The sequence below is a fragment of the Gracilinanus agilis genome, chromosome 4 (genome assembly GCF_016433145.1).
Source record: "Gracilinanus agilis isolate LMUSP501 chromosome 4, AgileGrace, whole genome shotgun sequence".
Classification (NCBI taxonomy): Eukaryota; Metazoa; Chordata; class Mammalia; order Didelphimorphia; family Didelphidae; genus Gracilinanus; species Gracilinanus agilis.
The window spans coordinates 201,904,574-201,926,364 of NC_058133.1; the positions used below are offsets into that span (position 1 = coordinate 201,904,574).

The 21,791-nt window shown below is 43.1% G+C and overlaps 1 protein-coding gene across 1 annotated transcript in view; it reads left to right on the forward strand.

Annotated features, from left to right (window-relative positions):
- WNT3 (Wnt family member 3) overlaps positions 1 to 18,864 on the forward strand; it is a 98,059-nt gene extending 79,195 nt beyond the window's left edge. The window contains exons 2-4 of the mRNA XM_044676139.1: positions 8,660 to 8,901; positions 17,490 to 17,755; positions 18,385 to 18,864. Coding sequence (XP_044532074.1) covers positions 8,660 to 8,901; positions 17,490 to 17,755; positions 18,385 to 18,864 — 988 coding nt within the window. The remainder of the gene's footprint in view (positions 1 to 8,659; positions 8,902 to 17,489; positions 17,756 to 18,384) is intronic.
- The last annotated feature ends 2,927 nt before the right edge of the window (positions 18,865 to 21,791 follow it).

A 21,791-nucleotide genomic window follows, 5' to 3' on the forward strand; every position in this document is an offset into this window, starting at 1 on the left:
AGGAGGTGAAAACGTTCAAAATGATGCTATCAATTTTTTTAAACCCTTGCCTTCTAAGTGTGCTTAGTATTCTAAATATTGGTTACAAGGCAGAAGAACCATAAGGACTAAGAAATTGGGGTTAAGTGACTTGCCCAGGGTCATACAACTAGGCTAGATTTGACCCAAGACCTCCTGTCTCCAGGTCTGGCTCTCTATCCATTGGACTACCTAACTACCCCTATTCGAGTATATATTGAAGGAAATGAGGTTCAACTATGAAAGAGAAGACTTAGAAGGACCATTTTTTTGTTTGTTTCAATAGCTGTTTTCAAGTACTTAAAGGTTAGTAATGATGAAGGACACTGACAAACTGGGCAGGACCAAAGGAATCATGTGTAGGATTGGATCTGAGAATTTTTCTTTCTCCCTGACCACCCGAGTTTACAGAAATTCTCTCTTTCACGCTGCCTGTGTCCATGTCCATGTCCATGTCCATTATTAGCAAAGCTGCCACACTGCTTTGGAAACCTTCAATATATTGTCCCCACCTGCCACTTTTGAGTATCTTGATGAACATGAATGAAGTGACTGTCAACCGATCCAACACTCAGGCTCCTCTCATGCTATATCTGAATGAGAATGGCATTGAATCAATGGTTCGTGCCCCTTATCTGACTTTCTACTCCTTTTCTAATGTTCTCAGCATATTATGTCAATCAAAACATCTGTACATTTTCCTTATCTCCCACGTCTAAACCTTCATAAGGCAGAAAGTATTCTGTGTGCATTGGCTCCCATTTTCCTACCTTCCCTAGCCAAGGTCTCTGGGATAATAGGAAGTTAATATCTTATCATAAACAACTAAGGGACAGCATGGGACAGAGGGACTCACAATAGGTACAGTGTATAATGTCTAAAATAAAGTATAATGTCTAAAAATTCCTATTCTTCCTCATTGGGGTACAGCTACTTCCTTTCTCACTGGCATCTTCAAATTTCCTTTTGTTCTTGTTGTGGTCAGTTCTGGGCACTTGCCTTTGTGACTCCAGCATCTACCTGTCCTTAAAGTTCATATTTACTGAAAAGGCTTCCTAGAGCCATTACATCCCTTTATCCTGGCCATCGATTCTATCTTTTCACTCAAAGACCTATATAAGTCCTACGTCTGATATGACCTCCCAGAAGATATAGGTGGGAATATAGTAGGAGATGAGTCTGGAAAAATAGATTGGAACCAGATTGAGAAGAGTCTAAATGGTGGGGCCTGGATATTCCTTTACCTCATCTTGGTATTCCCAGGTGGACTGGTTTGAAATCACTGACTGTTGTCTGATGGTATCACTCTTCTACTCTATAAACCGCAATGACTCCCCTGTTGTCTTCAGGATAAAATATGAACTCTGCCTTTTAAAACCCTTCACAACTTGGCATCATTATACATGGCTCCCTCTTCTGTACTCTATAGCCCCCAAAAGCTGGACTTTACTCTGTTTCTCATATACAGTACTCCATCTCTTATCCCCATGTTTGGAAATGTTTATCCCCATTCCCATTTATTTATCCTACATATATGTATTTTGTATATTCTATAAACACACACACAGTATATATCAAAACACAATAGATAGAGAGTTTGCTGGACTTGAAATCAGGAAGACTTGAATTCTAATCCAGCCACAGACCCTTATTTGTGTGACCTTGGGCAAGTCACTCAGACTTACTTTCCTTATCCCTGAGGTAGAGGCAGCTAGACTCAATATCTTTTAAGGTACTTCCTACTTTTAACACCATGATTCTATGTCATCTCCTCCAACAGAATATAAGCTATTTGAGAGCAAGTATTTTGTTCTTTTTGTCTTTTTATCTTCAATTGAGTGAGGAAGACTTATTCAATCCAGTCTAATCCAATAAACATTTATTAAGCACATATTATATGCCAGGCATTGTATAATTAATAATAGATATAAATAATACTGGTCCCTGTCCTCAAGGAGCTTACAATTTAATGAGGGAAACAACACACAAAAGGAGGCAGAAAAGAAGTATGTGGGTGGGTGTAGTGCCTTGTGCAGGGGCATCTGGTTCCATGGAATGAAAAAAGGCAGGGCAGCCAGTGTGGAGTGGTGTGAGTCCAAAAGTCCAGTTTCTTCCCTCTACAAAGGAAGGCATTGAGAGGCCTGTGGGATTCCTCCTCCAGCCCTCCAGCCAGAAAGGAGAGGAAGCTGAGTGAGGTCAAGTCAAGCCTTGAATTAGCAGCATGATGATGGGCGGAGAGTGAGGAGTTTCACCTGCCAGGGCCATTGTGTTCCATGGAATTGGAAGAAAAACAGGCAGAGTAGGGTTTGAATCCTGCCTCAGACATTTCCTAGCAGTGTGATCCTTGGACACATCACTTGGCCTCTATCCACCCACATTTCCTCTTCTGTAAAATGAAGATAACAATAGTGTCTATCACAGAATGGTTGTGAGGAGCAAATAACATATTAAAACAAGTTGCAAACCTTAAAGTGCCAAAAAATGCTGACTATAATAATAATAATAATAAATGCTTGGTGACTGTGATATGAGAATCTCTTCTATGGGCAGAGACTTGGGCAACAGCAGTTGGGTGGAGGGATTTATCTAATCATCCTCCAGGGCTGTCCTTTCCCATATTTCTGTGTAGTTTAGATTCTAGGGGAAACCATTAAGAATTTCAAAGAATGTGCAGATTCTTGGTGGAACCTTAAAGTCATCTGGTACTATAGAATGATGGGCTTAGATGAGAACTTCCAGTCCAACTCTTTTACATTGGGGCAGCCAGGTGACACTGAAGTCGGGAAGACCTGTGTTCAAATCTAGCCTCAGATACTTACTGTGTGACCCTGGGTAAGTTATTTAATCCTATTTGCCTCTGTTTCCTCATCTATAAAATGAGCAGGAAAAGGAAATGGCAAACCACTCCAATATCTTTGCCAAGAAAACCCCAAATGGGGTCATGAAGAATCAGACATGATGGAAATGACTAAACAAGAAGAAGGTTGGACAAGCAAAGTGACTTGCCTAAGACCACACAGATAATAAGAGTCAGGGTCAGGCTTGTCTACCAGACTCTATAGCTAAACTAATCTAGAAAAATAACTGTCTCCTTTTTTTTCTTAAAACCTTCCTCAGTAGGGGCAGCTGGGTAGCTCAGTGGAGTGAGAGTCAGGCCTAGAGACAGGAGGTCCTAGGTTCAAACCCGGCCTCAGCCACTTCCCAGCTGTGTGACCCTGGGCAAGTCACTTGACCCCCATTGCCCACCCTTACCAATCTTCCACCTATGAGACAATACACCGAAGTACAAGGGTTAAAAAAAAAACAAAAAACAAAAAAAACCTTCCTCAGTGGAGCAGCTAGGTGGTTCCATGGCTAGAAAGCCAGGCCTGGAGATGGGAGGTCCTTGGTTCAAATCTGGCCTCAGATTTATCCTAGCTGTGGGACCCTGGGCAAGTCCTTGAACCCCTGTTGCTTGGACCTTACTGCTCTTCTGCTTTGAAACCAATATATAGTATTGAATCTAAGAGAGGAGGTAAGGGTTTTTTTTTAAAATCTTCTCCACAGTCTCCTCTGGTGACATATTCCATCATCTAGGCAACTCCCTTTGCCCTTCTCAGTCTCAGTTTCTATCTCTGTAAAACTGACAATTTCCAAGGTTACTTCCAGCTATTATGAATCCTGGAGATCTCAGGATCCTTGGTAGAAAGATCTTTCTAGCTCACCTAAGTGTTTTTGGTTGAACTTTTGACTTGGGTCCTTTTGTTCTGTCTTTGAGAGCCATGGAGAAAAACTACTGGTTTTGAACATTGTCCCTTAACCTCTTTTTCATTATAAACCACCTTGGATCCTTTAGTTGATATTGTGAAACTATTGTCATTTGCTGAGCTCTCTCCATTATTATTTCTCTTGGGGCTCTCTCCCTTCTCCACTTCACATTGCTATCTATTGTGGAGTCTAGATCTGGGACTGAAGCTAGAAGAAAGTCCTGGCCACTACAGAAGGCAGGCGACCTGATGATTCCTCTGTGTTCATCTCCTATTTAATACATCCCAAAATCACATCAGACCATCAGATCCTTTAGGTATAACCTAAATAACATCCTTTGTGAATATGAAGTAGAGGTGATGAATAGACTTAAGGGATTACAATCTAGTAGATTCTAGTACCTGCAGAACTATGGGAAAAGGTTTGAAAAATTGTTCAGGAGGCAACAGCAAAAAACATTCTAAGAAAAAGAAAAGCAAAATGATTGCCTGAGGAGACTTTACAAATGATTGAGGGAAGAAGGAAAGCGAAAGGGAAAGGGGAAAGGGAAAGATATACTCAACTGAATGCAGAATTCCAGAGAAGAGCAAAGAGAGAGAAAATGGTTTTCTTAAATGAGCAATGTCATGGAGACATGGAAGAAAACAATAGAATTGGAAAGATAAGAGATCTCTTCAAGAGAATTAGAGATATCAAGGGAAGGCTTCATGCAAAAGTGGGCATGATAAAAGATGAAAATGGTAGGGATTTAATAAAAGCAGAAGAGATTAAGAAGAGGTGACAAGAATACACAGAAGAACACAAGAAAGATCTTAATATCACCAATAACTAGGATGGTGTGGTTATTGATCTAGAGCCACACATCCTGGAGAATGAAGTCAAGTGGGCCCTTAGAAACATTGCTAACAATAAGGCTAGTGAAACTGGAATTTCACTGAGCTATTTAAAATTCTAAAAGATGATACTTTTAAATTGCTGCATTCAATATGCTATGCTCAAGATTTGGAAAACTCAATAGTGGCTACCAGGTCAGAAAAGATCAGTTTATGTCCCAAACCTAAAGAGGGGCAATGCCAAAGAATGTTCAAATTGCTGGGCAATTGTACTCATTTCACATGAGAGCAAGGTAATGCTTAGGATTCTGCAAGCCAGGCTTCAGCAATATACAAACCAAGAATTTCCAGAAAAGCAGACTGATTTTGGAAAAGACAGAGGAACTAGAGACCAAATTGCCAACATTCACTGGATTATGGAGAAAGAAAGGGAGTTCTAGAAAAACATCTACTTCTACTTCATTGACTACACTCAACCTTAGACTGAGTGGATCCCAACAAAATGTGGCAAGTCTTCAAAGAGATGGAAGTAACATATCATCTTACTCGTCTCCTGGGGAATCTGTATGAGGGTCAAGTAGCAATAGTTATAACTGAACACGGAACAATTGATTGGTTTAAGATTGGGAAAGGAGAACAAGAAGATCGAATATTGTTTTATTTATTTATATTGACTTATATGCAGAGTATATCATGTGAAATACTAGGCTAGATGAATCAAAAGCAGGAATTAAGGTTGCCAGGAGAAATGACTATATCAGATATGCAGACAATACCACTCTGATGGCAGAATGTGAAGGGAATTAAGAAGAAGTCTCTTGATGAGGGCAAAAGAAGAGAGTGCAAAAACTGGCTTGAGACTTAACATAAATAAACTAAGGTCTTTGGCAACTGGTCTCATCGCTTCCTGATAAATAGGAAGAAAAAATGGAAACAGCATCAGATTTTATATCCTTGGGGATAAAGACCACTACAGACAGTAATTGCAGCTAAGAAATTAAAAGATATTTGTTCCTTGAAAAAAAATGCTATGGCAAATCTGGACAGACTTTTTGCCAAAAAGCAGACATCACCTTGCTAACAAAGGTCTGTATAGTGAAAGCTATAGTTTTTCCAGTAGCAAAATGACTTTGAAAGCAGGACTATAAGAAAAGCTGAGTGCTGCGGAATCAGTGCTTTTGAACTGTGGTGCTGTAGAAGACTTGTTGGACAGCAAGGAGATCAAATCAGTCAATACTTAAAGAAATTAATTCAGACTATTCACTGGAAGTCCAAATAGTGAAGCTGAAGCTTAAATACTTTGACCACATAATGAGAAGACAAGACTTAATGGGAAAGACCCCGAAGTTGGGAAAAGGTAAAGGCAAAAGGAAATCATGGAACCAGTGAGCATGAGCTTAGACAGACTTCAGGAGATATTGGAGGGTAGAAGTGCCTGGCATGCCACAGGCGCAATTGAATGACTAAATAACAACAAAGATCACATTACTTTTTTCATACTATTGTTGACATGTTTGGCTTGAAGTCCTCTATGAGCTGTGGATCATTTTCTGTTCATCTTTGCAGAAAAGTAATTTCTATAGCTTCTCAGCTGCAGAGAGATGAGAATAATTCTAATACAGGTATCCTTTCTACATCACAGGGGTTAGGGGAACAGTGCCTCTGTGATCTGGAATATTGGCATAAATTTTTTTGACTTTCCTATTCTTTTTGCAAACTTTAACTTTTTATTTACTTTAACTTTAAAAAAGAAATCGTGTATATTTATGACATTAATAGATAAAATATGTTGATATTATACAGTACAATACATATATCTTATGCATTTCTGAGTTTCTAAACTTTTTCTGTGTCACTGGCTGGCCTTTGCTATTATCTGTAGCTTCTGCAAAGCTCACAAAAAATGACCATTGAATTTCTTATACTGTTACATGCCTCAGTGGAGAAAGCTGTGATGTGGAAGGGGTACTTGTCATTTATATGTGAAGGTATTAGGGTTCACTTTGGTTTTTAAAGTACTTTCTATAATTTCATTTCATTTTTGGAACCCCCATGAGGAAGGTAGAGCAAGGACTGTCATCTCCATTTGGGGGAGGTGGGGTAGTTGGCAGAACTTGCAGTATAGAAACTCTCTTCACCAATGTAGACTGATGTAGAGATCTCCCAGGTGAAGAAACTCCCTTTTACAATGCAGGTTGGCCCCGCTTTTGAAAGTTATGATCTTAGAGACGCAACTGGGACACTGAAAATTTAAATGACTTGACATAATTAAACAGCCAATGTGTATCAGAAGACAGGCTTTTATTCAGGACTTCCTGACTCCCAAAGCTAGTTCTTTCTCCCCAATACTACCACTCTGATGCTTTCCGCCACTCTACAGAAGAAAAATGGATGCTCGAAGGGGCCACTGACATGTTCAGCATTCCCCATAAAGTCTATGGAAGAGATGGAGAAGGGTTTCGATCTTCCATCTCCCAGTCCAGAGTTGGACCTACATTTAAATGCCTTGTAAAGTCCCAACAGTGTAGAGTAGAAAATGACTCCCTTCTACAAAGCTGCCTGAAAGTGGATTGAGCAAATGAAAAATGGCACAATAAAAGTGGACCCTGAAGCCAGTGCCAGACGGTAGAAAGTCTTCAGAGGGGAAGACATCATGGGGTATGATGGAAATGGAAAGTCAATGTAAGGATATGGTGGGGCAGTTAGGTGGTACAGTGGATAGAGAACATGGCCCAGAATAATCAAGACCTGAGTTCAAATTCAGCCTGATAGATATTTACCAGCTTTATGACCCTAGGGAAGAAGTTTGCCTTCTTTTTCTCATCTGTAAAATGAGCCGGAGAAGCAAATAGCAAATCACTTCAGTGTCTTTGCCAACAAAACCCCAAATGGCATCATGAAGAGTCAGACATGATGGAATAACAATCACAAAGGGTCAGGCTCTCTATTAAAAATGAAAGACCTTCCTTTCTCATTTTCTTATTTCTGAGATATAATTAACTGCTTTTTGAGAGAATCCCAGTAAAACCAAACCACTGGTTTCTGTCTGCTTCCCACAGGTCTGGAGGGATTCTTTCTGTAGGAGGACTTAGTTCTGGAGAAGTAAAGGGGTCTTCCAAGCATGGAATGTGGGATAAGAATGCTAGACCTGTGATCTGGAAGACTGTAGTCAGCATTTCTCCTTATATAGTCATTAAATGTGTTTCCTTGGGCAAGCCATTTAATTTCGCTGTGCCTCAGTTTCCTTATCTTTAAAATGAGGTGGGGATTGATCTAGATGACTTCCAGGGTCTCCTCTAATTCTAAATTCTGTGATCCTACAATCTCAGTCACAGAAACCCTAGAATAGAAGGGCTAGAAGGGATCATAGAGACAATGTAATCCAAAGGTTCTTAATCTTTTTTTTTAATGTTATTTTGTCAATTGACTCCTTCTCAGAATAACATCTTTAAGTGCATAAAATAAAATTTATGGAATTACAACAAGGAAGCCAATTGCATTGAAATTCAGTGCTAGGTGGCATAGTGGATAGAGTGCCAAGCCTGAAGTCAGGAAGACACATTTTCCGGAGTTCAAATCTGACTAGCTGTGTGATTCTGGGAAAGTCACTTAACCTCATTTGCCTTAGTTCCCTCATTTGTAAAATGAGCTAGAAAAGGAAATGGTAAACAATTCCAGCATTTTTGCTGAGAAAACTCCAGATGGGATCCCCAAGAGCAAGACAAAAAATGAATGAACAACAACACAGTTATCAAATTAGTTTAAAAGCCAAGTTCAAGCATCCTGGGTTAAGAACGCGTGATCTAGTTAAACTCATTCATGGTATAGAGGAGGGAAAACTGAGAGACCTGATAGTGGCCAAGACTCCCCATGGATTCCATGGTTTCCTAAAGAAGAGTCAAGATGAAAGTTCAGGTGTCCTGACCCTCAGTTCAATGTTTTTTTCTTTCTGCTGGACCTAATACCTTTCTATCTGGTTCCCAAAGCATGGTAGTCACTGGGTAAGTATTTGATGGTAATTACTGGCGACTATGCCTGTAATTCTCCACTCTCTGTTCCAGGTCCCTGGCCCTGGGACAGCAGTACACATCACTGGGGTCCCAGCCTTTGCTCTGTGGCTCCATTCCTGGCCTGGTCCCCAAGCAGCTCCGTTTCTGCCGCAACTACATTGAGATCATGCCCAGTGTGGCAGAGGGGGTGAAGCTGGGCATCCAAGAATGTCAGCATCAGTTCCGGGGCCGACGTTGGAACTGTACCACCATCGATGACAGCCTGGCCATCTTTGGCCCTGTCCTTGACAAAGGTGAGTCCACAAGGCTCTTATCTGGCTAGGATCTTTGGGTGGCTTACTTTATCCACTCCTTGCCCTTTGTGGTAGACTGGCAGCCCTAGCATTCTCAATGGAGGAACCTCATGATGTCTAAATATCATGCTAGCCTTCATGACTTCCCAAAGGGTGTGAGTTCTACCACTTTTCTCTGTCCCTTTGGATTTCTCCCTGTGTTGAAGGAGGGTTGGGGAAGGGGAAGAAGGGGACAGTGAGATGTCAGGAAGGCAAACCCAATCGTTATGCTTGGAGAAAAGGACATTTTTGTTAATAGTGAAGGGGACTGTCTCTTTGGCAGGCTGGAGATCTAGGTGTGAGGACCGAGAATGTGACCCTGGTCCTGGCCATCAGTATCTGTTACCTCCAGTTAATTTCCACTTCAGGAGGCTAGCCAGGGCTCAGGCAGTTGTTTGCCTCATCATTGTGGCTCTCCTAGGCCAATCCTGGGGAACACAGCCTTCCGATGCAGGGGTACAGAGCCCTCATAGCAGCTCATACTGGCAATGAAGTGTTGGAGGATGGAAGAAGGGTTGGGGTGCTTGTTAGTGTGTCATCTTCCAATGGTTTACTGCAAATTGAACAACAGCTCATTGGAGTCTTCTCGATTCAAGATTCAAGGGGATCAATAAGGTGGATGTGACTCACCAGTTGGTCAGTCAATCAACTATGTGCCAGGCACTGGGCTAAGTACTGGGTGGGGATACAAAGAAAGACAAAACCTCAGACACTTCCTAGCTCTGCAGCTATGAGCAAGTCACTTAAACTCAGTTGCCTAGCTCTTGCTATTCTTTTGTCTTAGAACTGATACTAGAACGAAAGGCAAGAAAGAAGGAAGGAAAGAGAGAGGAAAAGGAAGGCAAGGGAAGGCAAGGGAAGGCAAGAGAAGGTAAGGGAAGGCAAGGGAAAGAAGAGAAAAAAAAGAAAAAAGAAAAGAAAGAATTCCCTGTCCTCCAGGAGCTCACAATCTATTGGAGATGAGATGGTCAAATGGTGAAGTAAACTTGGAGGAAGAATGAAATGATTTCAGAAATGTTCATGAGAACTTTAGAGTTCAGGAATCCTAGGTTCATGATTGGGGTAATTTTTAAGGATCTTTGGAATTCTAAGGAACTAAATCTTAGCTTCTTTGTATTAAACTACCCATTTACTTTCTCAGCTTTCCCCTTCCTTTGTTTCTTTCCCCCACCCTCTCACTAAATTGTCTTCTCCTAATACTTTCTCCCTTTCCCCAGATCTCCAGTCTCTTCTCTTTACCCAATAGTAATAATAAATCATGTTTAAGCACTTTAGGAGCAGCTAGGTGGTTCAGTGCATAGAGTGCCAGGCTTGGAGCTAGGAAGACCTGAATTCAAAAACAGCTTCAGATACTTACTAGTTATATGACCCTGGGCAAGTCACTTAACTCTGTTTCTCTGTTTCCTCATCTGCAAAATGAACTGGAGAAAGAAATGGCAAACCATTCCAGTATCTTTGCCAAGAAAACCCCAAATGGGGTGATGAAAAGTGACTGAACAACAATTAACATTTTGAGGCTTACAAAGCACTTTCCATATCATCATTAATAATGATTGTCCCCATTTTACAGGATCAGAAAATGAGGCTCAGTTACTTTGTTATTTACATAGGCTGTGCCCAACTAGTAGGTATTAGAACCGGGATTTGAACCCAAGTCTACTGAATCCATGTCTAGTGCTCTCCCTCATATGCCATGATGTCTTTCCATTTTTTGGAAAGGCTTCATAGTGTGATGGTTAGCATGCTGAACCTAGACTCAGGAAAATCGATACTTATTAGCTGAATTACCCTGGGCAAGTCACTTAAGTTCTCTGATTCTATTTCCTCATCTGTTAAATGGGAATAATGATAGCTGTGATAATAATAATAATAATAGATGAGCTAACACTTATGTGTCACTTTAAGATTTCTAAAACACTTTATATCGATCCATCCATAATATACGATTATATATAGTATCATGTAATATGTATATGTATATATTATTTCACTTAATTCTCACAACAACCCTTTGAAGAGTTTAAATTAAACCTTCCTAACTCCAAACCCCAAACTCTAGCCATTATGCCACCTGATAACTTTTTTTTTTGAACCATTACCTTCTGTCTTATTAAGACAGAAAAATAGCAAGTACTAGGCAATCAGGGTTAATTGACTTGTCCAAGGTCATACGGTTAGGAAATGTCTAAGATCAGATTTAAACCCAGGTCCTCTCAATTCCAGACCTGGTTCTCTATCCATTGTGCCACCTTGCTGCCCTGCCCTGTGCCACCTGGTATCTTTTAACAAGATGCTGTATAGAAAACACTTTGTAAGGTTTAAGTTCCTATATTAATGTCAGTTATGTCACAGTCATGTGTGTATGTATATTGTGTATATATGTAAATAATATGTAATATATATTAAAGACCCTATATTGGCTATATATAAGGAGGCATAGAAAAATATGATTTAAGTTTCTCTTTCCGCTTCCTTTGCCAGAGTTCATGGGTTATATGAAAGCTTCCACTTTGATTAAGTGCCCAGAGTAATAATGATTTGTATTTTAGAAGTATGTTTACACATATGCAGCCAGGTTCAAATTGTGCTTTTAGAGTAACATAGCTGATTCAATTCAATTTAACAGCAATTATCAAGCACCTACTGTGTGCCATGTACAGCAATGGATGCCTTGAAATGGACTACAAAGATAGATAGGATGGCTCCCGTCCTCAAGGAGTTTACTCACCAATAGGTGTATATGTGTGTGAGTGTGTGTGTGTGGGGGGTATGGTATTAAAACATGTATGCAAATAACTACAATGAATTTTAATTAGTTTGTATTCGCTTGGGTCCCCATGATTTCTCAGATGTTCCATTTCCTGTTACATGTGCTTCTGGTTAGTTTTGCCTGTTTTAGACTGCAAACTCCCAAAGGGCAGGGAGTGGTTCAGAACTCCGGGCTTCAGACACCGCAGCTAGAAATTGTCTTTTGTTGTAAATGATGTCTGACCTCCGGACCTCCTCCCTCCCAACACCCTGTGACCACTTTCCCGACACACACTGGGCTAGCGGCATGGGCTGTCTCATGAAAATCTTGAGAGGGACCACTTGCTAGGACCAAGGTGATTAGAATAGGAAGGGCTGAGCTCCAAAATAAGAGCGGAGGGTGAAAGGCTGCCCCAGAATACTGTCCCGCCAGGGTATGGGGCATGCTGGGATTGGGTCTGATCTCTTCGGACCCGGTTGGGCTGGTGGCCTGTAAGGGCCAGTCCTCGCCAGGTAGCAGAGAAGCTGTGACAGATGGGAAAGTAGTGGGGAAAGAGGTTAGTTAGCTAGTAGGGCTGAGCCTTAGGGCGGGGGGGAGCGTTTGCGATCCGGATGCCCAGGGGGCTGAGGTGCGCTGGTGGGGGAGCCAGGGTCAGGTGCCAGGGAACCAAGACAGGAAGGGGGAGAGGCCGGAGGTCTGGGGGCATAGGGGGCAAGGGTAGGGGCAGGGGCAGGCCAGGGAGCTGAGAGCGGGAGGGGCCGGGGTAGGAAACAGGGCGGGTGGTCATGTTACAAACTCCGGATTTTTTTTTCTCTCCCCCTTTCCAGGGAGGAGCTGGGGGAGGATAGAGCAAAATGAGCTTATATTGATTGAAAAAGGGCTAAGCCTTGTCCCCCACTGTGAGGCTGGGGCTGCGGGCCCGGCCCCCGCCACACTCATTTCACATCGCTGCGCCATTCACACGCCCTTTCCCCCATTCTGCCCGGGGAGCGGCGGGGGGGCGGGAGCCCCATCAATAGGGATTTCCCGGCCCCGCGCGGCCCGGGAGGGGGAGGCCCGGCTGGGGGGAGCTGCCCGTTGCTACGCGGTGGCGGCAGGGAATGCCGGGCCCTGGCGCCCTGGGCGCAGTGGCCAGAGGAAACCTGCCACATTAGGCGGATAATACAGTGTGACACGGGGGGAACAAAGGGAGATTGAGTGGCCCAGCAGGTAACGGCCGGCCGGATGGGGGCTAGGCACAGGGGCTCACTGTCAGCCACAGTTCTCAGGCTCTCTAATCCCTCCCGCCCCGCGGCCCCCTTCCTGCCCCTCCCCAGGGCTGGGAACCCAAGAAGGCTCTGGGAAATTCCTCCCTGGGCCCAGCATGGACCCGCTGGGGGGATGAGGGCGGGGGCGGGTTGGGAGGTTCAGGGTTTTGGTGAAGTTTTTCGGGTTCCTCCCCCAACCCGCTTCCCAAGAACGGTTGCTTTTCTTCCCAATCCATTGAGAGACCCTGAGTTGCTTTCCCCTCCATATCCCCGGGGAACAAGGCCAAAAGACAGTCAGGACACTTAAATTTCCGGGCACCGTGAGACAGCAGGGGGAAGAGAATGCCTGGGGACTCCCTCCAAACTCTGGGGATTGTTCATTAGAGCTACCTGGTAGCACTTCATTCTTTGTCCCCTCCCAATTTTATTCAACAGCTTCTGAACCAGAGGTTCTCAGAGGGCTGCAGAGGATAGGTGCTAGATCTTCCTCTCCTTTGGAAAAAAACCAATTTTTTCAATGAAGAGAAGCCAATTTTCTCTTTCTTCCGCCCCACTCCATTGTGAAAAGAAAACAATAAACAAGACTCTTGTACTAGTCACACACGAGCAAAACAAATTCTCCCATTCCCCACATCCAAAAAAATAAAGGTCATAGTCTGCACCCTGCATACATCAACTCTGTCGAGAGGTGGGGATCCTACTTAGCATTGTTAAGTGGTTGGTCATCGCATTAATCCGAGATCTCTAGTCTTTCAATTCTGTTTGGCTTTCATAGTGGTGGTCCCATGTCTGGACAAAGTTTTGTCTTTTCTACAGGATGGAGAACTCTAGAGGAAGCATGGAAAAGGGGAGGAGGAACAAGAGATGAGGACAGTACCTTGATATGCTATTGGCATAGAGAAGTTGCCTTATATCCGTGGCCATAGGACATAGATAATTTGTTCTAGACAATCATCCTTACCCGACTTAAGTGAAGGAACAGGTGGAGGGTCTGTGGGGAGGTGGTGGAAAGAGGGAGGGGAGGAAGAGAGGTTTTAAAGGCAGCTCCCCTTGTTTCTCTATCCTAATATCTGAGGAGAAGAGGTTTCCCCATTCATGTCCTTGGGCTTTGTTTAACTATCAGTCAATGAGCATTTATTAATCACCTCCTGTGTGACACTTTGCTAAGTGCTGGGGATACACAAAACAACCCTTTCCCCCCAAGAATGTACATTCTAGAGGGGGAGACAAAAAGTGAATAAGTAAGTAGAGACAAGATACATCTAGAAAAGCCTGGAAGGTAACCTTAGAAGAGAAGGTTCTAGCATCTGAAGGCCCCAGAAAAGATCTCCTACAGAAGGTGGGGTTTCACCTGAGTTTTGAAGAAAGCTAGAGATTCCAAGAGTTGGGGGAAGAATGGAGAGCATTCCTGTTCCTGGCAAAGGAGACAGTCTACAAAGGAACAGAGAGTATGTGGGAAAGAATAAACAGGGAAGAGGAGTAGAAAGGTAGGAAGAGGTCAAGTTGTGAAAAGCTTTGAATATGAAACAAGGTAATAGAGAGTTTAATGAAGGGGGTAGAGCAGTGGTTCCCAAACTTTTTTGGCCTACCATCCCCTTTCCAGAAAAAATATTACTTAGCCCCCTGGAAATTAATTTTAAAAAATTTTTAATAGCAATTAATAGGAAAGATAAATGCACCTGTGGCCATCACCAGCCCCCTGGATCGCTGCAGCACCCACCAGGGGACGGTAGCACCCACTTTGGGAATCAATGGGGTAGAGGGACACCACACTTTTTTGGCAGTTCTGTAGAGGGATCCCAGCCAGGTAGACCAATTTGAAAGCTATTGCAGTAGTCTAAGGGAAAAGTAATGAGGGCTTGAAGTAGGATGATGGCTATGGGACTGGAGAGAAGGGACAAGTGTGAGAGAGGTTATGAAGGTAGAAATGGGGTGAGGTGCAGGGGCAGGAGGAAGGGAGAAGAACCTTGGCAACTGAGGAGATATGTGGGATAAGAAGAGATGAAGAGTCAAGGATGACATGAAAGTTGAGAATGGGAAGTTGTCCTTCATCCTCTGTACTGGACATCAAGGTGTTGGGGTCAGGGCTCAGTGAGTTTGATTGTGGCCAATCAATCCAATACAAATTTCGAAGACTCTACCACAGGTTGAGTATACAAAGTCCATTAGGACATTTGGTAAGGAGATGCCTTTGGATTTGTACATCTCACATTGTAGCACCCTCAACATTCAGAAGGGGGTTGGGTTTGAGAGGAAAGAAAATGGGTTCTGTTTTGGACATGTTAAGTTTGAGATGCCTATGGAACATCCATTCCAAGATGTCGCGCTCAGAAGGGCAACAGGGGCTTGATAGAGAGATCCAAGAACCTGCTGCCTAGAGATGATAATGGAACCCTTGACTGCTGATGAGATTACCAAGTGAGAGAGTATAGAGAAAAGAGAATACCAAGGCCATGTCTTTTCTCTCTGACTCATTTCAAAGGGGAGGTCTTCCCAATAGCTCCAGGAAGGAACCTGGTCATTGCAACCCAAGAGCCTGGCTTAGTTTGGGTCAGCAGGAATAGGAAGGGTCCAAAGACTGCCTCCTCCTTGGAACCTTAATGTATTCACCTCCTCCCCACCCAGTTCTGCTTTATAGTTTTCTTCTTTCCTTTAGGACTCCCAGTATACTTTCCTCTCTTTACACTATTTCTGAATTCTTGTGGATGTATTGAAGGGCTGCCATGAGGGCAGGGATTGCATTTTATCTAAACTCTGTATCTCTCTGTGTGATGAGCTCATACTAAATGTATTGCTAAATTGAATTGAATTAGATGTTAATCTCCTCTGCTTTTAAAGAAAGGGTTTCTGTTTCTTATTCTGAGAGGCAAAATATATTGCTCATTATTTATAATATGTCCCCAAAGTATTAGTGCAAATAGGGCTTAAAACTATTCGTTAACTTAGAGCTAGTCAAAAAAAAATTATGGGTACCCTGAATAGGGAAGCTGAGGAATGGAGAAGGAAAGGGAGCTTTGTCTGAGGATACTCTGCGAGGGAATGGGAGGAATGAAAATTGGAATTCCTGCCTTCATCTCCCCCACATGTCTTGATCACAATCAGACCACAGCGAAAACACTACTCAAGCTGGGTTGTTTCAGAGTCTATTATACAAAACATTAAATTAGGATGAGAATTAATGAATGTGGATGCCCCTGTCCCCCCAAGAAGCCTGCTTAATCAGAATGCAATTGGCATTCCTTCCCTAGTAGGAGTAGGTGACACAGGAGTCTTCTTGTCCATAGGGTGGGTCATTTTGAGAGGAAGTGTAGCATTGGACATGATGTCAAAGGTCTTAGTTTTGAGACAGGTATCTGACATTTATTAGTTGTCACTTAATGCCCTTGAGCCTCAGTTTACTCATTTGTAAATTGATGATGACAGTACTAGCACTGCCTACTTTCTGGGGTTGTTGTGAAGAGGTTTGTATTGCTCTACCCCTGTTGGGAGTCAAGGCTTACTAAGTGGCAGGACTTGGGGGTCTGCTGGATTCATACGTCTACAAGGTGGGTCCATAGTATAAGATCTTTACAATTTCCCATTCCCATTCTTTTATTTCCCATTTCTGTCTCTCTTCTCTGTCTGTTAGTCTTGTCTCTGTCTCTATCTCTGTCTCTGTCTCTGTCTCTGTGTCTCCCTCCCTCACCATCATCATGTCTCTCTTTGGCAGTGTACTTTAATCTTAGGCAAGGCAGGCAGGAAGGGAAACATTTATGAAATGCCTACTATATGTTGGGCACTGTGCTATGCTAAGTGCTTTACAAATATTATCTCATTTGATCTTCACATCAGCTCTGGAAGCAGGTGCTATTATTATCATCATTTTACAGTTGAGGAATGTGAGACAAATAGTTTAAGTGACTTGCCCAGGGTCACAGAGGTAGCATCTGAGGTCAGGTTTGGACTCAGGCCATCTTGACTCCATGACCAGTGCTCTGCCTGCTGTGACACCTAGCTACCACAGGCCAGCTAAAGGGATTTTTTAAAAAATTTTTTAAACATTTATTAATATTCATTTTTAACATGGTTACATGATTCATGCTCCTACTTTCCCCTTCACCCCCCCGCTCTTCCCCCACCCATGGCCGATGCACATTTCCACTGGTTTTATCATGTGTCATTGATCAAGACCTATTTCCAAATTGTTGATAGTTGCATTGGTGTGGTAGTTTCAAGTCCACATCCCCCATCATGTCCACCCCAACCCATATGTTCAAGCAGTTGCTTTTCTTCTGTGTTTCCACTCCTGCAGTTCTTCCTCTGAATGTGGGTAGCATCTTTACCATAAATCCCTCAGAATTGTCCTGGGTCATTGCATTGCTGCTGGTACAGAAGTCCATAAAGGGATTTTTTTTGATGTTGGAATGAGCTTGTAGACTCAAGGGCTCACACTGCCTGCCCACTGCCCTACCAATCCTTTCTCCTCCTGTTGGATGCACTCAGGAGTGTGGTCAACCTGAGCAGACACTGAGCCAGCATTTTCTCACCCCACTTGAATGCTTTCTTCCTCACAGCTACTCGGGAATCCGCTTTTGTGCATGCTATCGCCTCTGCTGGTGTGGCTTTTGCTGTCACCCGGTCTTGTGCCGAGGGCACCTCTACAATCTGTGGCTGTGACTCCCATCACAAGGGGCCTCCTGGGGATGGCTGGAAATGGGGGGGCTGCAGTGAAGATGCCGACTTTGGGGTGCTGGTCTCCAGAGAGTTTGCTGATGCCCGGGAGAACCGTCCAGATGCCCGCTCTGCCATGAACAAACATAACAATGAGGCTGGTAGGACGGTGAGTAAGACTCCTTGAGCCTTCCTCTCCCTAACATTCATTTTCTTTCCTTCTGGTTCCCCTCCCTTCCACTCTTATTCCTCAACCCTGGTTCTTCCTTTCAGGTCTCAAGGCCTTTGATCTCCCCTTTATTCCTCCAGAACACCTTCCAAACAACTCCCAGCATTGCCTATTCCCCATTGGCTGGATCTTTGCCTCCCTGGGAAACTTTATCCTTCATAGTTGTTTATGAGAAAGAAGAGGAGTCATCAGGGAATGCAAGCTCTCTCTTTTGTCCAGCTTTGCCATTTTGCCTCCTGGCAGGCATTGACCCGGTCCTTTCCTAATTCTGGCCTGTTTCCCCATTTGTTCACCTTCCTAGAAAAAAAAGCCTCGAGAGGGTCAAAGAAGTTTTGAGGGAAGGAAGAGAGATGGGTATTGAGTTAGAAAGAACCCAGGATGATGATTATGGGAGGAGATGGATTTGTGCCTGGCTTGAGAGCTAAGGAATGAGCCTTGCCCAACTGGCCTCAGAAACAAGCTTTGTCCAGTTGGCCTGAGGATAGTCCATAGTCACAGATGGCTTTAAAAAGAGGGCTTGGGAGTCCTGGGATATACTGTGGCTGCTTTGGTTCCTCTCCTTCCCACAGACCATCCTGGACCACATGCATCTCAAATGTAAGTGCCACGGGCTCTCGGGGAGCTGCGAAGTGAAGACCTGCTGGTGGGCCCAGCCTGACTTCCGGGCCATCGGGGACTTCCTCAAGGACAAGTATGACAGTGCCTCTGAGATGGTGGTAGAGAAACACCGAGAATCGCGGGGATGGGTGGAGACCCTCCGGGCCAAGTACGCCCTCTTCAAACCACCTACCGAGCGGGACCTGGTCTATTATGAGAACTCTCCCAATTTCTGTGAACCCAACCCTGAGACTGGATCCTTTGGAACCAGGGACCGGACTTGTAACGTCACCTCCCATGGGATCGATGGCTGTGACCTGTTGTGTTGCGGTCGAGGCCACAACACACGGACAGAGAAGCGAAAGGAAAAATGCCATTGCATCTTCCATTGGTGTTGCTATGTCAGCTGCCAGGAGTGTATCCGTATTTATGACGTCCACACCTGCAAGTAAAGACCAGAGGTAGGTGGGCAGACGGGGGAGAGGCGTAGAGGGAGGAGGGAAGGAGGATTGGAAAACGACCGCTGATAATCAGGATAAGGTAGCAGATGCTCTTTGTCCCTCTTCCCACACTCAGCTTTCAGGTGGACCAGGTATGTGGGTTCCCAGGTAACCCAAAAGGGAACCAGGCCTACCTGACAGTGATCCTGGAGCAAGGAGGACTCTTATGGCCACAGCTCACCAGCAGGGAATGTAGAGGGGAGATGGAATGGGCAGGGATTCACTAACATTGAAATTCTCATTTAAACTTCTAGTAGATAATGAACCAGATCATTTGGGCTAGCTTGGGAGTAAGAGATTCCAAGAGGCAGAGATGAGGATGGATGATGTTTCATGCACGCAAAGTTACAGAGGACATCATCAGGGGTGCTGATACTACTAAATTCATATGAGGGAAAAGATCTCATCCACCTTGAAGAACAAAGAAGCTATGTTGTAGTTTGATTACCAAGCAAAAGTTGAATTGAGAAAGCAGCTGGGTGGCTTGGTGGATGGAGAGTCAGGCCTAGAGATGGGAGGTCCTGGTTTCAAATCTGGCTTTAGACACTTCCCAGATGTGTGACCCTAGGCAAGTCACTTAACTCCCATTGCCTAGCCCTTACCACCTTGGAACCAATTGTAGGAATAAGTTAGGTAAGAATCCTTTCCCAGGGCTTATCTCAAAATTCCCTTCTTTCAACTAACCCTAACTTATTTCTACACAATACACAGTATTGAGTCTAAGATAGAAGGTAAGGATTTTCAAAATAAAAAAGAAAGATAGGTAAGGGTTTTTAAAAAGTCCAATTGAAAAGAGACAGAGTCTATCCATATAGAAGCTTAAGTTCTATATATAGGCTAAAGTTAATATGCGAACCCCTTGAAGATATCAGGGTATAGGAGGATATCTAGCATGGTTTTACAAACAATCAAAAGTTGGAGAGGATCACATGAAGTACAATGGATAATTTTAATTATTTGAAATCAAAAAGATTTTGTACAAATGAAAATAATACAGTCAAAATAAAAATAAATCAGAGAACCAGAATTTTTTTTCACAGCAAGTTTCTCAGATAAAGCCTTCATTTCTCAAATATATAGAACTGATTCAAATTTATAAAATTAGAGCCATTCCCCAATTGATAAATGGTCAAAGGATATGAATAGGGAGTTTTCAGAAGAAGAATTCAAAGTTATCTGTAGTCATATGAAAAAATGCTCTTAATCACTATTGATTAGAGAAATGCAAATTAAAACAACTTTGAGGTATCACCTCACACCTATCAGATTGGGTAACATGACAGAAAAGATGACCAGAAAGAAAAACACAAAAGGGGCCAGGATTATTTAACCCAGGACAAAGTTTTAAATTTTAGAAGTTTAGTTCCTGACTCCAAAGTCTACAGATCAAGCAGGAAAGGCCCCTGAATCATTAAATTTGTTCCCAGATGCCTAAGTCCAGGTTGGATTGACCACTTGCTGTAAAAGTAACAAAAGGATGCATTGACTTGAAATCTGAAGTGAGAGTCAGGACATTGTGACTTGGTTGCCCCTCCAAGAGGCCTGTAATGAATTAAAAGTGGCTTCCTTAAACTACGCTTTCCTTTTTTCATATGCAAATAAAATCATATGAGAAGGAAAATAATTTGCTAGATAGAAAATTGAACTTGGAGTTAGGAAGACAGGCTTGAGGGTAGCTACTAGGTGGCACCATGGATAGAGCACTGGGCTTGGCATCAGGAATATATGCCTAAGATATTGGTTACTTGTGATCCTGGACATATCTCTTAATTTCTCTGTGCCTCAGTTTCTTCATCTGTAAGATAGGGATAGTAATAACATTTACCTCCCAGAGTTATTGTGAGGATAAAATGGGGTAATATTTGTAAAGTGCTTTGAAATGGGTAGCTAAGTGGCTCAGTGGAGAGAGTCCTAGACCTGGAGTTAGGAAGACTCGTTATCCTAAGTTCAAATCTGGCCTCAGACACTTACTAGCTGCAGGACCCTGAGCAAGTCATTTAACTCTGTTTGCCTCAGTTTCCTCATCTATAACATGAGTTGGAGAAGGAAATGGCAAACCACTGCACTATCTTTGCCAAGAAAATCCCAAATAGGGTCACAAAGAGTAGGGTAGGTCTGAAAATGACTGAACAGGGATATAAATATTAGCTATTATTATTCATATCCACCTCTTAACACAGAGTAGTGCTTAATAAATACTGGTTAACTGACTGAATGATTACTAGCTGTATGACCATGGGCAGGCCACTCAATCTGCATTGGTGGAGTGGGTTGTGACGACAACAGAATCACAGGCCCTTAACACAAAGGGCTGTATAGATGGCCTGAAAAAATCATCTAGATATCTTGGCAACCTATGATGAGGTGGGTTTTTTTTTGTTGTTTTTTGGTGGCAAGAGTAATGATAGAAAATACTTGTTCTCTTATTGTTCAGCTATTTTTCAGTGGTGTCTGGCTCTTTGTGATCCCATTTGGGGTTTTCTTCACAAAGATACTGAGTGGCTTGGCATTTCCTTCTCCAGATCATTTTGCAGATGAGGAAACTGAGGCAAAGAGGATTAGGAGACTGGCCCAGGGTCACACAGCTAGTAAGTGTCCAAGTCCAGATTTAACTCAGGTCTTCCTGACTCCAGGTCTGGTATTCTATCTACTGCACCATCTTTTTGCCAAGAACTGGGTTTTAAGCATTGCCATTTCAATACCTACTTGGGTCAAAGGTTTTTCTGGTGGAAATTAAGTCCCATTTCTTCCTTCTGTATCTTCCCCAGCAGTGGATCCTGGCCCACAAAGTACCGTTGGCAGAATAGTGTTGAGCATTAGACTGGAAATCTAGATTCTTGGATTCAAGTTCTACCTTTCCCCCTAGCTTATAGTGTGAC